Raw genomic sequence first — 14,160 nt, forward strand, 5'->3', positions numbered from 1 at the left:
TTTAAATCACTGTAGTTACATGCCGATGTCTCCTCAGCAGCACACAAGCACAAAATGACTCCTGCTGCCAATTTTAAACAGATTGTGTGGGGTGGCACAGTGGTGCAGTGGTTAGCATTGATGTCTCACAGCACTGGAGTCCTGAGTAAAATTTCTATCTGTACGGAGTTTGCATATTCTTCCCGTGTTCGCATAGGTTTTCACTGGGTGCTCTGGTTTCCTCCCACAGTCCAACGACATGCTGGTAGGTTAATTTGCTTCTGGGAAAATTGGCCATGGAGTGTTTATCGTTTGTGTCTGTGTGTCTGCCCTGTGACAGACTGGCATCCTGCCCAGGGTGTACCCTGCCTTGCGCCCTTTGCTTACTGCGATATTCTTATCCTGAATTGGATAAAGTGGTTGGAAAACGGACAAATGGAACCTTTCTGCACAAGAATGGCTCCAACATGCTGGGTTAGAGACAATATCATGTAGGTTGGGAGATATTTATTTCATCGTCAAGTGATGCGAGAGATAGCTGCCATGCTGCATTGAGGACTAGAACCATCTAGAGAAGCCCAAGCCAAAGACCTAATAACAGAATGGCACATTGGAAAAGAGCTGCATCTTTCCTCTAGCTGGCCCCCAGTTCTTCAAAATGAAGTGAAAAATAGGTAATGGTACCTCTGGGAATGCTAATCTTGCATTCCAGCTCTCGTTCTTCCAGATGGGTGAAGGCCACTTCCTGCAGTCTGGCTCTCTCGAGCTCCGAGAGGCTCTGGATAGGAACTGGATGAAGTCTGACAGTCTGTCCAAACATGGTGGTCCACGTATTATCAACCTGGAGAAAAAAAAAGAATATGCACACACATGAAGGGAAAAATAAATAAAAAAAAGAGCAAAGCAGATACAGTGAGGTCAAGTAAAATCAGGGTTAAAGTCCACAAAAACCACACAGTATCCCTTCCTTCTGGAGAGTAACACGCTTTCTCCGAATTTCCATGCTTCGCATGTTTACTACAAAATAAGTCACAATAAATTCAAAATTACTGAGAGGAAAGTTCAACTTCAACAGGCTATTAATAGGAGATTATTAAATAGTTTTGTTAACAACTGCAAGTGTGTGTGGCAGAGATTTATTTTAAAAACAATGTCTGGCTCTACTCAGTCCTGGGAGTGTTAATTTAGCTGTGGAGAATCCCATGGGTGTTGTGTGCAATGCTCTTTATCCAACACTCTATTAAGCCATAACCTGAACTGCCAGCGCAGCAGGAGACTGTGAGGCCAGCTGGGTTTTGGCAGTATTTTATCACTGCGATTTCTGCAGAAAGAAAACAACTGCAAATTCAGTTCTTTCTTTTAGTTCAGAAGTGAATGACCCAAACACCTCAAATGCCAGAATCAACCATGTCCTGACCTGCAGGTTAAACTCCAGTTTAAGAAAACTGTATACCGGAGGGTCTCCATCTGTGAAAAAGTGTAGTGTTTCCAGTTTTACTTTGTATAGGCTGCCATTTTTCACACAGTCATGCTCAGTCCGGCAGTGTTGCTCAAATGTCTTACATTATACCACCTGTGGGCAGGGCTGTCAGTTGTACCCTTTACTTTAAATCCTCCTGTTGTTCAACAGAAGCCTGTGTGCACCCCACTGCCACTGAACTAGAAAAGACAATGTCTTTATCCTGAATGCTGGAACTGTAGTCCTGCCAAAAAAGTGTTCCTTTCCCTCCTAGTGTTTCATTGTGCATCCAACCTTAAAAAAGATTGCACCTTAATTGCACAAAAGAAGTGCAAAAGACGTTTTTGGGGGCATTCCTGAGTGTAAAGCAGATGGATCAAGTTCACACAAAGCAAAAGATTTCGAGTTCCTGAGAAAGGCTCTGTCGCTGAAAAGAGAGTCCTTAAATTAGAGAGTAGTGTGATTAATGTGTATTGAATCCGCCCTCTTGACTTTAATTGTGCCTGGTTGCAGCTCAGCAGCACTTTGTCTGAGCAGGAATGCGGAAAGAGGGGTTTCTGCTTGGGCAACAAACCCAAATACGGCCAGCTTCAAGCCACATTCGGTGATTCATACTGTCCACCTGGATTTTTACACAGATCAAAATGCTTTCCAGACTGGGAAAGCTTTAGAGTGATTCACTCATTTGTACCTTTGAAATATCTATTTAAAGTGGGGGTGTAATCTAAACAGCACATTAATGCTGTTGTAACCCAAAACACTGCAATCAACAACGCGCTACCTAACCACACACATTCCTAATTGGGTTCAGTGCATCATAGGGGTGATGAGTTCTGAAAACTTGTCTGGCCTCCTCCTTACATGATTGTCTGCACCTACATGCTGTAATTAGTGGGAAATGGAAATAGAGACTTGGTGGGATTATATTTTTTCTTAAATCTTTTGAAAAAAGTAAAATACAAACTACCAAGTGGATTAGACCTTCTTGTTTAAACTATCTTACATATATTCTTTTGCTTGTGTTTACTCAGTCACAGGAGTATGGAAAAAGTCTGATCTTGTAAGATTCAACTTTGCTTAAAGTTCATAAAACTGGCAAAGAAAGTGATATGAGGCAACTGGGGTTTATTTGTTGGAGATGTTCTGAATCAGGAAAAAAAACATCAGGCTCCAAAAAACAAAACAAAAAGGGAGTTATAAAGAATAAAATAAAAGTGAAAAGGGAGTGAAATCCTAAAGAAGACAACGAGGTCAGACAGCCCCACTGGCCTGAAGACACATTGCAGATACAGTACTAATGTCAGCAGAATTAGTTTTAGTCACATTGTACCAAAAAGAAATCATGTCAAGTAGCAAAACATCAATTCTTCAATCGCTAAGCTCCAAAATGAAAAATTGAAATGACACATAAAACAGAGTGACAGTCAAAATGTGCCTTTACTTCTTTTGGAATATAATGGGGATTAAATAACAGATCAAAAGGATTCTTTTACAATTTTGCCGTAATATTGTTGTTATAATTTTTCACCAGCCTCACCATCAGATTTAACTATGTTGCTTTGAAAACTGGGAATGTTTTGCAATTCACCCTTCTCACAATTTTATCAAATACCCAAGGGACACAGAACTTCCTAGCTTGTGAACCCCATTTCAGGAAACATCTCTCGGCAAAAACCCTGAATTTATACATTAACCCAAATGTGTGAGTTGCCATTATGATAAACGATGCTGTTATTGAGTTTTAAGGATTAAAAACTGAGCACTGTCAGATCAGATTTGCTTTGTGAGAGTGCTGATTTTACACACTAATAAAACTGGGGTCACGAGGTTCCCTTTTTTTCCAAGAACATTGCACATTGATCTGAGCTGTAGAACAGCTAAGATACTGTACAGCACAGACAGCTGCAGAATTATGATAAATAATTATGAATTATTTACCAAATTTGAACCTGTTACTTGTTTCCTCTGCTCAGTAGAGCATCACTGTATCCCACACAGTAGCATTTTTACTGGAGTAGCTTCTCACCCTTGAAGAAATTGAATGATTCTGGAAAGATGTGTTTTTCCGCACAATGATCCGAAAATGTTCTGTTGCTCTTTTGACCTTTTCTCCACAAATTCATAATATTTTGTCATAGCTCTCTTTTGTCAGCATGCTTGAAATTCAAGCTTTGAGGACCTCACAGTAATGGAACAGTTTCACAGACCCAGCTCAGAGCTGCAGTGTCACAGGACACCAGTTTCGAGTTATCCTCTGACACAGCTTGGTTTCAGGAAGGAAACACAACACAAAAAACCACAACTGAAACGGAAAGGAGAGGGGATTTTTGCTTTGAGCGAGTTTTCCTTGAAACCCTTAACACATGCAGTATGTTATTTCCTCTTAAGGAATGTCTTGAAGTTAACCACAAGAACACACTAGTCTGTTTGCTTGGCTACAAATGTGTAGAATAACTACAAAAGGGTTTCTGTCTTCCCTACAAAAAAAACAATTTATGAAAAATCCCAGTTTCTGCAAGATGCTGTGCAGTATATTGCCTAAAAACAAAACATAGTGTAGAAAGCATTTGCATTAAATTTACTATTCAAAGATATTGGTAATCCTCATTAATGTCTTACTTATAGTATGTATGCATATACAAGTAAGATTATTACAGTATACTACATTTACTGTATCTTTGCCAGTTCTGAATAAAAATAGAACAGTTTCTTTGATTTTAACAACTGTATTTTTAACCTATCTTTGTACCTGCAGTATAGGGTAAAATCCTAATTATTAATAGTAAATAGGGACAAGCACATAAATAAATTACAACAAAAAATAAAAGCATTGGCTAATGTCAAAGACCATCAAAAAAACTTAACCTGATATTTTGTTGCCGTTACCAGCACATACACTGTGAGTTTTGAGCACAGGAAAAATTTAATATTACAGGTAGGATAAATTGTATCGAGAGACAGATTTCTCCTACTATGAAATGTATGTGTATGTAGTTCTGGCTTTTTTTTCTTGTTTTCAAGAGATTACACATCTTTACATAGCTCGGGCTTTAGAATTCTGTTCAAGCTGTGGAGACATACTGTAGCAAACAAGAATGAGAAGCAGAATACAGGGACAGTACTCTTTGTGCCACTATCAGCAGAGCAAATAAACTCCTATATTCTTGTCACTTTTTTAGTTGCAAATTATTCTGTTAAATGTGCTAAGATTTCATCTGCTAATCTAGCAATTTGGACAGTAAAAAACTTTGAATGATCTTAGACAATATATTTTAGTGTACTTTGTAGCTTACTGGACCACTTTTTATGACAAACTCAGGAATGCAAAGCAACTTACTGTATGAAATGAGCATGGAAAGGACAGGAAAGGACATTAAAGATTTGGTACAACCACACACACCTATACATATGGCATCTAGTGTATATACTGTGCATATACACATTCACACTCAAAATTCACAAACTGCATGCCATGAGAGGAGAAGCACAATGCACAATGCATGGTTGTTACTGAACTCATCTTTTCTACGAAACATGTATCATTTTCTAAAGAATAAAGGAAGTAATTTCTGTACAGGTAAGTACCATAAAAACAAACTAAGATGGATTTGGTATGAGAATGTTTTTGACATTTTAAGATTCCTAATGCACTGTAAACAATTTTTTTACTGTTTCCTCCTTCATTTCCTCCTTCAAAAAGAAAAGTTATTTCTAGTGTAGCATGCTAGAATATGAAACACCAGATATCACCTCTGACAGGTGAAAAATGATTTGCACCAGTTTCCAAATAGAGAACCCCTGACAGCATTTCCATAAGGTGAAGCTTAGTGCTGTTGAAAATGAAATGAACACAGTCCATATCTTGTCACAATCGTCTTTCCACAGGACTAAGCTTTCAGGAGATAACCACTTAAACTTACTGTAGATTGCCTATTAACGAGCCAGCCAGCTACTAAGGCAAACCAAATAGTAAATATAGCAAATGCAGCAACAATAATATATCCCCAATTACTGTTACACTCTTTTCCTTATTTTTATTTTTGTTTTTAACCATTCTAATGATATATTTATTTTTAGAAACCAAACTTATTCATACTGCCACAGTCTTTACTTACAGGCCGATATGAAAATCATTTAAAATGATCTCATTTTAAACAACTACAGATGTTAACCAAGATTGTTTGCTGTTTAATGCGCATGTGAGGAGAGTCATTTTAAGACGCAAGCACTGAACTTAATCAAGATACAAGCTGCTAATATGCTAAAAAAGTTGAACAGCATAGTTCAGTAGTACATTCAAATAAAGCATTTTCTGAAAAGTCAAAAGAGCACAGGTTACAGGGTGCATATTGTCAACCAAGGACATGGAGCCGCAATAGGATTTATTTTTATCTCAGCAAGCACTTTTGTGCAAAACCCATCTCTGATGTTTTTAGAACAGTAATATAATCTTAGCTCAAACCAAAGAATCCCACCTGTTTATTTTTTTACAACTTGTGGAAAATTATTATTCCTTTTTTTCCCATAATCTGATACCCTCACATGAACACAAGTTAGCAAAAGCTGGATGAACTTTAACAATTTCAAGTCTAGAAACCAAACTCTGTAAGAACCTAAGAAAGGTTACAAACGAGAAGGAGCATTTCAGCCTATCTAGCCCAGTTTGTAGTTACATTCATCCAAGGATCTCGTCCAGACAATTCCTGAAAGATGCTAAGCCAGCATTTTCAACAATATGGCTGGACTGATTGTCCCACAGTCCTTCAACCTTTTGTGTAAAGGATTTAATTGATATCTGAGGGCTGTCTATGCCATCACAAATTTGCAGTTCTGTCTTCATTCTCTCTAAAGAGGCTGCCACTGTGTGCTACTGCCAGTAATAAGTAATTAACAGGAACTGAAAATATATGAAGGAAATAGAAATAGAAGACAAATGAAACTGACACTTTAGCAACCACAGTAAACAGAAAAGAACATTTTTTGGTCTCTATATACACTGATGACGATAAATGTCAAAGGGCAATTTAACCCAGCATGGTCAATTAAGGTGTTGTATTTTGGAGTAAGTGGTTTGACCAAGAAAGGAGATTGATTCCCTTGTCAATGTAAATATCTTCTGAACATGTGCAAAAGAGCTTATTAGACTGAATTCTAAACTTGCCCTTGATCTTTTAATGATCTCTGCAGTAATCTAAGTCTAGCACGTGTACATGATGTTCTATTCAACAGATGTCAATCTTGAGCTTTTCTTTGTAACTGTGAAGTGGTGATTCTGGTCTGCTCTCTCATGTAGAGCACAGTTAGGTGATCAAAAAAGCGATCAAATTGTAGATGGCTAGATGGTGTTTGCTTGGTCAAGACTGCTCTGCAGTTAGAGTGTGAACTGACTTTGTATGGTGAAAGGATGTATGAAGTGAAGCACAGCGTATCCCTGATAAAGACAGCACTCTGTGAGCAAGGCGTCTCCTCCCTCAGACCGCACTGAGTGTTTGTCTCTTTTGCCACAGATATACACAACAATACAAACAAGCAAAGAAAGTGGCACAAGCTGTGAGGAAACGTGCTTGTCGGCGCTTGTCAGTTTGGACAGGCAGACGGTTTGTCCATTTAATGAACCCAAATGCCACTGTAAGGCCAGGGGCTTCAATCAATCTCGTTAGGACAGCCTCAAGGTGGATTATCGGCTCTTCTGAACGAAAGATTACCAAGCACTCTCTCACAGCCTTGGGAAAAAGTCTTAAGGCAAAAACCTTGCTAGAAAAAACACAGGTTGTGAGGAAATGTTTTTTTCATTGATTTACTTAATTTTGTCTCGAGATGGAAAAGGCAGATTGCTAATGCAAAGAGCTTCGGAAGGCTGCCATTGTATTTCTGTTATTGGGTTGCTTGCTTCAGGTTTTGTGAAGCCAATAATCCAGATCAAAAACCCATTCTGACTGTACTTATTCAGACAGGTCTCAGACGTGCAGTGCTTACCTCCTTCTGACGGCAAGGAACAATCTCTGTTTATAACCCTTATTTTTATGTCTTCCTCTTCATTCACTCCTCCCATTCACATTTATACATGAAGTGACTATATTTATTAAACTCTAAATCAGTAGTAGAATACAGCTTCCAGTCTGAAGCCTTTTATATGAATATTTATAAATACACATATACTGTATATGACAGCTACCAGATGCGCTTGAATTATTCTCATGTTTGTATTACATTTCTTTGCAGAACCTGCTGCTGAAACACATTAAAGTAAAAAACAAACAAGAGATTTGCCTTTGAATGAAAGCACACACAATTCTCCCTGTTTTCATTGATCATGTGGCATTTTTGCCACTCTGTTGAAATTACTAGTGCCATCCCAGTGAAGCCAGTTAAATGCCAGCAATTATATTTTGTTAGTAGTGTGAATAGGGAGGTGTGTGCAGTCTGAACTTTGAAGTAGCCGTTTATTGTACATACTGTAAATCAATAAAACAGTTTGACTTTGTTATGAGTGAAGTTATGACATCATTTTACTTCTGCGTACTGTAACTATATTTATATTGCCTTGGAACTATAATCATTAAAAGTAGGTGTAACTCTGAATTTATGCGTTAAAAATTATACAGTACTTCCTCCACATATGGTTTTAATCCAACAACAATTTAGACCAGACTGAGAAATTTGTCAGGAACACTTTCTCTGTCGATTTCTAGTTAGTGACATATAATTCCAACACTTACTATAGTTAAACAATAACAAGAAAACAAACGTTTTCATATAAAGAGCACAACAGTTTCCCAACATCATGTTCCACTTTATCAAATTTGCAAGAACATTGCCTGCCAATCCAGCTTTCAAGGCAGCACTGATTAATGGTGTGAGAAACCAAAATCTCTCTCGTGGTCTGACAGGATACCACTAATAGAATTATAGACAATTGTTTTGTTAGTATTGCTTACAGATCACATAAGCATGAAAGAATATTACTCTGTTCCATTAGTAAAGAATTAAATAAAGAATAGTTGTTTTTTCACAGAAATAACATTTTGCACATGAGCAACCTTAGAAATGCAGGCATCCATTGTATTAGAGCTCAAATTAAACCCCCTTTTTGAAAGAAAGAAAAGAAGACACATGCTATGTCTTTTATACAAATGTATTTAAGATGAATTACCTTTATTTTTAAAGAACTCAATCTATGCATCGTCTAGAAATATAAGTTTAAAATAAGTCCAAATACTTATTTTTACATTTTCTCTGCTAATTTGTTTCTACATTAATGGATATCCGTGACAGTGTCCCCAGGAGAAAATAATGTGTTTTAAAAAAAATAAAAGGACTACTGTGTGTTTTGCATTTTGAGGTTGGCTTCAATCTGGCAAAGTTTAAGCCTCTGACAGTTAGACACAACACAAGCCAACAGAAGAGCAAAGTAGGAGCACTCATTTTTACCTGCAGCTTTGCGAAGATGGGAAAGTCTCGCCCCAGAGAGTGGCCTTGCTCCGTTGACGAAGGAAAGGAATAAAATAGCGGTGATCCAGTGTCAGCGACTCGGTTAGGCGCTGCAGACAGTCCCAGTGCAAGCTCGACCCTCTTGAGTGCTATTCTGCTCCTTCCATCTGGAAGCTACTAAAGTAAATCACTGAGCGAGATCTCTGCCAAGAGCAGACTTCAAGTAAACACGCTGCTCAGTGATGATGTGTGGTGGTGGTGGTGGAGGGGTATCCAATCACAGGATTAATGACTGTGTCTAGGACTGTATTTCCCTGTGACTTTGCAGTGCAGTCCATTTGCACTACACACTAGGAAGGTGTTAAACATCTCCATTCTTAAAGTTGCTGCTGTTTTATCGTGTTCTATTCTGACTCACAATCACAGCAATTGTTTCCCAACTGTGACACTTTGAGCAAAAGCAGTTCTGCAAATGTAGAATCAATGCAGTCTGAAGGAAGGGTTTTTGGAGGGGGAAGTGGAGGAGGTCTTGATGACAAAACTGGAGCTTATTGATATTGCCACTTTCTACAAATTTGTATGTAACACTTCAATCAAATTTATCCCACACGTAGAGTCACTGTCTTCATTTCCTGCAGCATTTCCCCACATGCAGATCAAATATCCAACGCTCTGCATGATGGTCAGTGTCAGCCCCTGCTCTTTTTAATCCGCCGACGTATGAAGGCTTTCATAAGGTTTACTCACAGATCATCTTCTTCAGCAAAACATATTAAATTTGGCTTTTAATCTTTCACGGGGTCTTCTCTAGTCTACAGTATGACGAAGGCAGTGGAGAGGCAACAAATGCCATCCGGAAAGGCTCTTGTAATAAAATCAACTTGACAAAAATAGTGAAACAGGAAATGAAAGAAGCAGTGAGAGCACACAACCCTGCCCTGTGGATTCAGTTTCTGATGAACAAAGTTTTCCAGGGTTTCGACAGACCCCTTTCGTTGGTCTAGTATACTAAATCATTTTAATCGCAAACAAAAACGCACTTGCTCAGCATCATTTCTGGTAAACTCATGTCCGGGGTGTAATCAGTGACCCCTCAGTGTTGACTCTAAGTACTTGAGGCTCCAAGCACCACATGCAGACTATTTACAAACAAATGAAGCCAGGTAACAAAGTTCAACAAAAGAGCAAGAGCAAAAACGCAGAATGTCCTGTCTTCAGCACAGCCAGCAATCCAGTGTCTAAGCATAGTCAGTATACACACTCTACAGCAGGCAAGCACAGCTGAGGCCCAAAGCATTTCCTTTCAGCATTTCTGCAGAAGACTGTTGCACATAGGATACAAGTAGCAGAACATTTCATTCATTAAACATCAGTGTCGGAGCACCATTCAAATTACAAGGAGGATGCCACGCCCCCCGTGGCAGCATAGCTCTAATGTGTTTTGCGGCTTGTTTGCTTGATCTGCAAGGACATGATGATCAAAGTAATGTCAAGCGTAAGACTCTGGAAGCTGCTTCCTGAGCCAGAAAAGGTTGTCAGCCTGAGCCAGGTCACTGGAGGAGTCGCTTTGCAGGAGACCCAGAACTCCCTGTGGAACAGCAGCACTGTGCTGAAATATTCCTCCTGGGAACCAGCAGGGGGAGCTTGGTTCACTCATAGTGAAAGCACTTTTAAATTTCTTTAATACAGTGTAATAAGAATAATTACTAAAGTCAGGGGTTCTGCTATCAGGCTTGGGAGAGCTTAAGCCACACTAGCAGAACAAGATCGATTCCGCAGACTTTACAGTCTTTCTCGTAAAACACCCTACAAGCACAATATAGGGGATCAGCTGCATTAGTGGCTTCAGAGATGAACTGCTACAAAAGCAAATGCCAAACTATATTAAACCAAAATATTCACCTTGGCACCTCTCCTCATGTATTAAGCTCCCCGGATAATTATTTCTGAAGCCTGTCGCTGGCTATGATTTCTTTATTGGTATCCTTTATTGAGCTGTGCATTTGCCCTCCTTCAGCAATTTTAGTTTCTCCATTAAGTTAATCTGGTATCCTTCTCATTAACAAGTTCAGATCTCATGCACGAGACAAAGTAGGGTTGGTTGTCATAGTTAACATAAACACACAGTACACAGTTATTACAGATCTGTATAACACAAATAGTCAGTGAGTGGTTACAGCAATATTAATTGAAAAAGCTTTAGGGTTCATTTCTCTAAACGAGCCTGCCTTTATTTAACTTGGAGAGCTGCTATTGGCAAAAAGCCTGCATCTCATCACAGAGAAATACATACAATAATAAAAGAATGATATACTCAACAAAATATAACCCTAGGTAACCCTAGGTTTTGCTGTAATCTATTTTATGTTAGGGCATATGGTTTCGTTACAAATCTGAGAACTTGAAATGAGCCCAACGTGTGTTCTGAGCTACAAAGTGTCAATGTCAAGGTGTGTCTAGATCTTGGGCTTCAATGCATTTAATTGTAAAGCCTTTTATTCCTCAGATATGTAGTTACTTGTTTTGAAATGTTAGTTCATTTTTTGGTTTTGAGTTTCCAAGGAAAACAAGATTATTGACTGTAGAAACCTGCGGTAGTCCATTTTGATTCACGTTATGTTCGTTAAACACCCATTTCTAGCCATGTATTTCCCATGTTCTTTATAAATGTTATGAAAGTATCCATTTGAACATTATAAAGTTAGTTTTAGTATATACAGTACACAAAACCCCTAACACACACATTTGTTCTAAAAGATTTGTGAAGATTTCCCCTTGTCTTTTATTCTTCTCTGTTTTTCTGTTTCCAACCTCCTCCAAAAGCAAACTCACGTAGTGTGAAAACAGACCCAAACATTTTCTCTGACCATGTAAACAGTTTCTTAAAGCTAAATCCATGTTGAGTAAATACATGCAAACTTAAATTAAGTGTTAACTGGGAAGGTGTGCACGTACTGTACATCATATAAATAATAATATCAAATGGACAGCCCTTTTTGAAAAGGTGAACTTAATGTGATTACAAATACATTTTAAATACTTTACAAAATACTTCATTAGTAAGCTTTCCTTTATTTGAAGAGTTGTAAGCCCCCATTGTTTCTCCATAAAGCCAACACCAGCATTTTGATTTCCTTAACAAAATGATCCTAATTTTGACACATCAATGACGTACGTTATAGTGTAGTGATAGGTGACTCAGAGAGCAAGGAACAGTCACTGTCTAATAATCTCTTAGTGGGGCTCTACGTGAGCTGTTAGGAAAACAGTCAACTGCCCTGAAATATGTCTTTAAATGAAGCTAAATTTTCAGAGAGGCGACATGGTCCTCTGTAAGACGGAGGCATTCAGACCTCCAGAGGGTCTCTGATCTTGTCAGGCCCAGAAGGGAAGGTCAACATTGAAACAAATTCCAGCTACAAAAACATACCGGCACAAACCAGCCTTGGCATCAAAGCTACTTTGTATTTTCTTTCCCTTTGGACAGGCACTAGTGTTCAGGCCATTGTGCTCGACTAACACAGGTTCCCCCTCAAGCAGAAAGCAAGCTAATATAGAGTGACAGAAGTCCATGACATTAAAACATAATCCCAACTACAGAAGCCACAGGAAATGGAAATGACAACAACCCTGCTTCTTTCCCTGCCACATTGTGAACTTGGGCATTTTTAAAACCTCAGCAGGAATCATGTCAGAGATTTTCCTAACCAACATTAGAAAAAAAAAATCACCAAGCTAGAAAAATGGTCAAACTGCTTTAGGCATCCTGATAGGTAACAAAAACCTGCTGGGAACACAAATTCCTCATTACAGCCAAATGAAAAGGATTTCCACATAATCAAACTACAAGGCTCTCCATATTGTACCCGTCCTTACAGTTCTCATAACAACCAACCTCATCCTTTTCCTTGAAATGACTGAGAAAATCACATCATTCTCTGTAACAACCCTAAGTCTTTCAGTGTGCAGGAAGACACACAGATCCCAGAGGAATGTAACACAGTGGAGCAGCTGTAGAATTGTATTAATGGAAGTTATTAACTGAAGTTGGGAAGGGATAACAATGACAGGTCAATCTCACACAGCTGTTCCTAATCACCGTTATTATGGAAATTAGCTATATACATTGAACACAAACACCTCCCTTTGCATTTTTTCTCCAGCATCCCTCCTCCACCCCATCTCCACCGTGCAGCTACCCCTTGTTTCGCGTCCTCCCTGAATGGGTTTCAAGCCTCCTCATCCTATAGCCAGGAATCTAACCATTAACCAACCGGATTAAGCCCAACATGTCTCACCAAATATTCCAAACATTCACAAAGCATCTGATTCTTTGATGCGACTGTCCTTAGTAAAAAGTTTTGAAGCCTACGAGTTTATTTCTCTGCTTATGATTTTGACAAGATTATGACATTTAGCGTTGGAAATTTTTGACATGCCTGCATACAGTACGTACATGTGTTGCTCTTGCTGCAGTGCTAGAAATGGAAGATACTGTACTTAGCTGCTTCTGTAATAATAATGAGTTTCCCTGCTTGGTCACTATCATTTAGGAACTTTTCTATTTTATTTTTAAAAATTGGACCTAATTCCCCAAAATGTGTCCCTTATATGGAGCACCACAAATCTCAATAACCATTCATCCTTTGGATGGATCATGAATAACTGCGGAGCTGATAATCAAGCAGGCATTAAGCGAAAGGGTTGGAATAAAGCAGCAGTAAATGTTTCAATGCTGACCCTTACCCCAATACCCTTTTCTCACCCCTTTCTCATATAACTATGGTTCCCATATTTTATTATATTATTCAGGTGGGTAGCTGCGTTAGCATGTGTAGGCTGCAAAGGGACAAGTAATAGGTTTATTCCATGCTGAAAAGAGAAGAAAGACCACACCTGAAGAAGGCTCCATGGCCAAAACATTGTGTTCTTTCTTCTCTTTTCAGCATGGAATAAACCTATTACTTGTTCCTTATTATATAATTACTGAGGTAAATCCTAGCATCATACTAACAAGCAAACATGTTGAATGGGATGGTCTCCTTTCTTGTCATTTACTTCCTATATCTGATCTTTGAAAACGGTTCAAGCATGGAGACAAGGGCAGAGACAGCAAGGGAAGAGAGACTTACTCCACCATTTGTTACTCTCATCTGAGTAGCTGTGGCCTGAAATGCATGGACAGACTGAAACCAATGTCTTTTTCGATTGAGCCCCCTGGCCGTTTGACCTTAGTTCTTGCCCTGGAAATAAAGCTGGGGTGAGGGATATAGTCCCATCCCTTCTGGAGA

At 38.8% G+C, this 14,160-nt stretch overlaps 1 protein-coding gene across 5 annotated transcripts in view; it reads right to left on the reverse strand.

Moving 5' to 3' along the window:
* arhgap36 (Rho GTPase activating protein 36) overlaps nucleotides 1–14,160 on the reverse strand; it is a 48,308-nt gene that overhangs the window by 20,682 nt on the left and 13,466 nt on the right. For 4 of the 5 annotated variants that reach the window (XM_015351270.2, XM_015351269.2, XM_015351268.2 and 1 more), the window contains one exon: nucleotides 664–820. In XM_015351270.2, the coding sequence (XP_015206756.2) occupies nucleotides 664–820 (157 nt within the window). Of the gene's footprint in view, nucleotides 1–663; nucleotides 821–8,869; nucleotides 9,037–14,160 lie in introns of those variants that run through there. The other variant, XM_015351272.2, reaches the window with a different exon arrangement.

Source organism: Lepisosteus oculatus, chromosome 8 (genome assembly GCF_040954835.1).
Source record: "Lepisosteus oculatus isolate fLepOcu1 chromosome 8, fLepOcu1.hap2, whole genome shotgun sequence".
Taxonomy (NCBI): domain Eukaryota; kingdom Metazoa; phylum Chordata; class Actinopteri; order Semionotiformes; family Lepisosteidae; genus Lepisosteus; species Lepisosteus oculatus.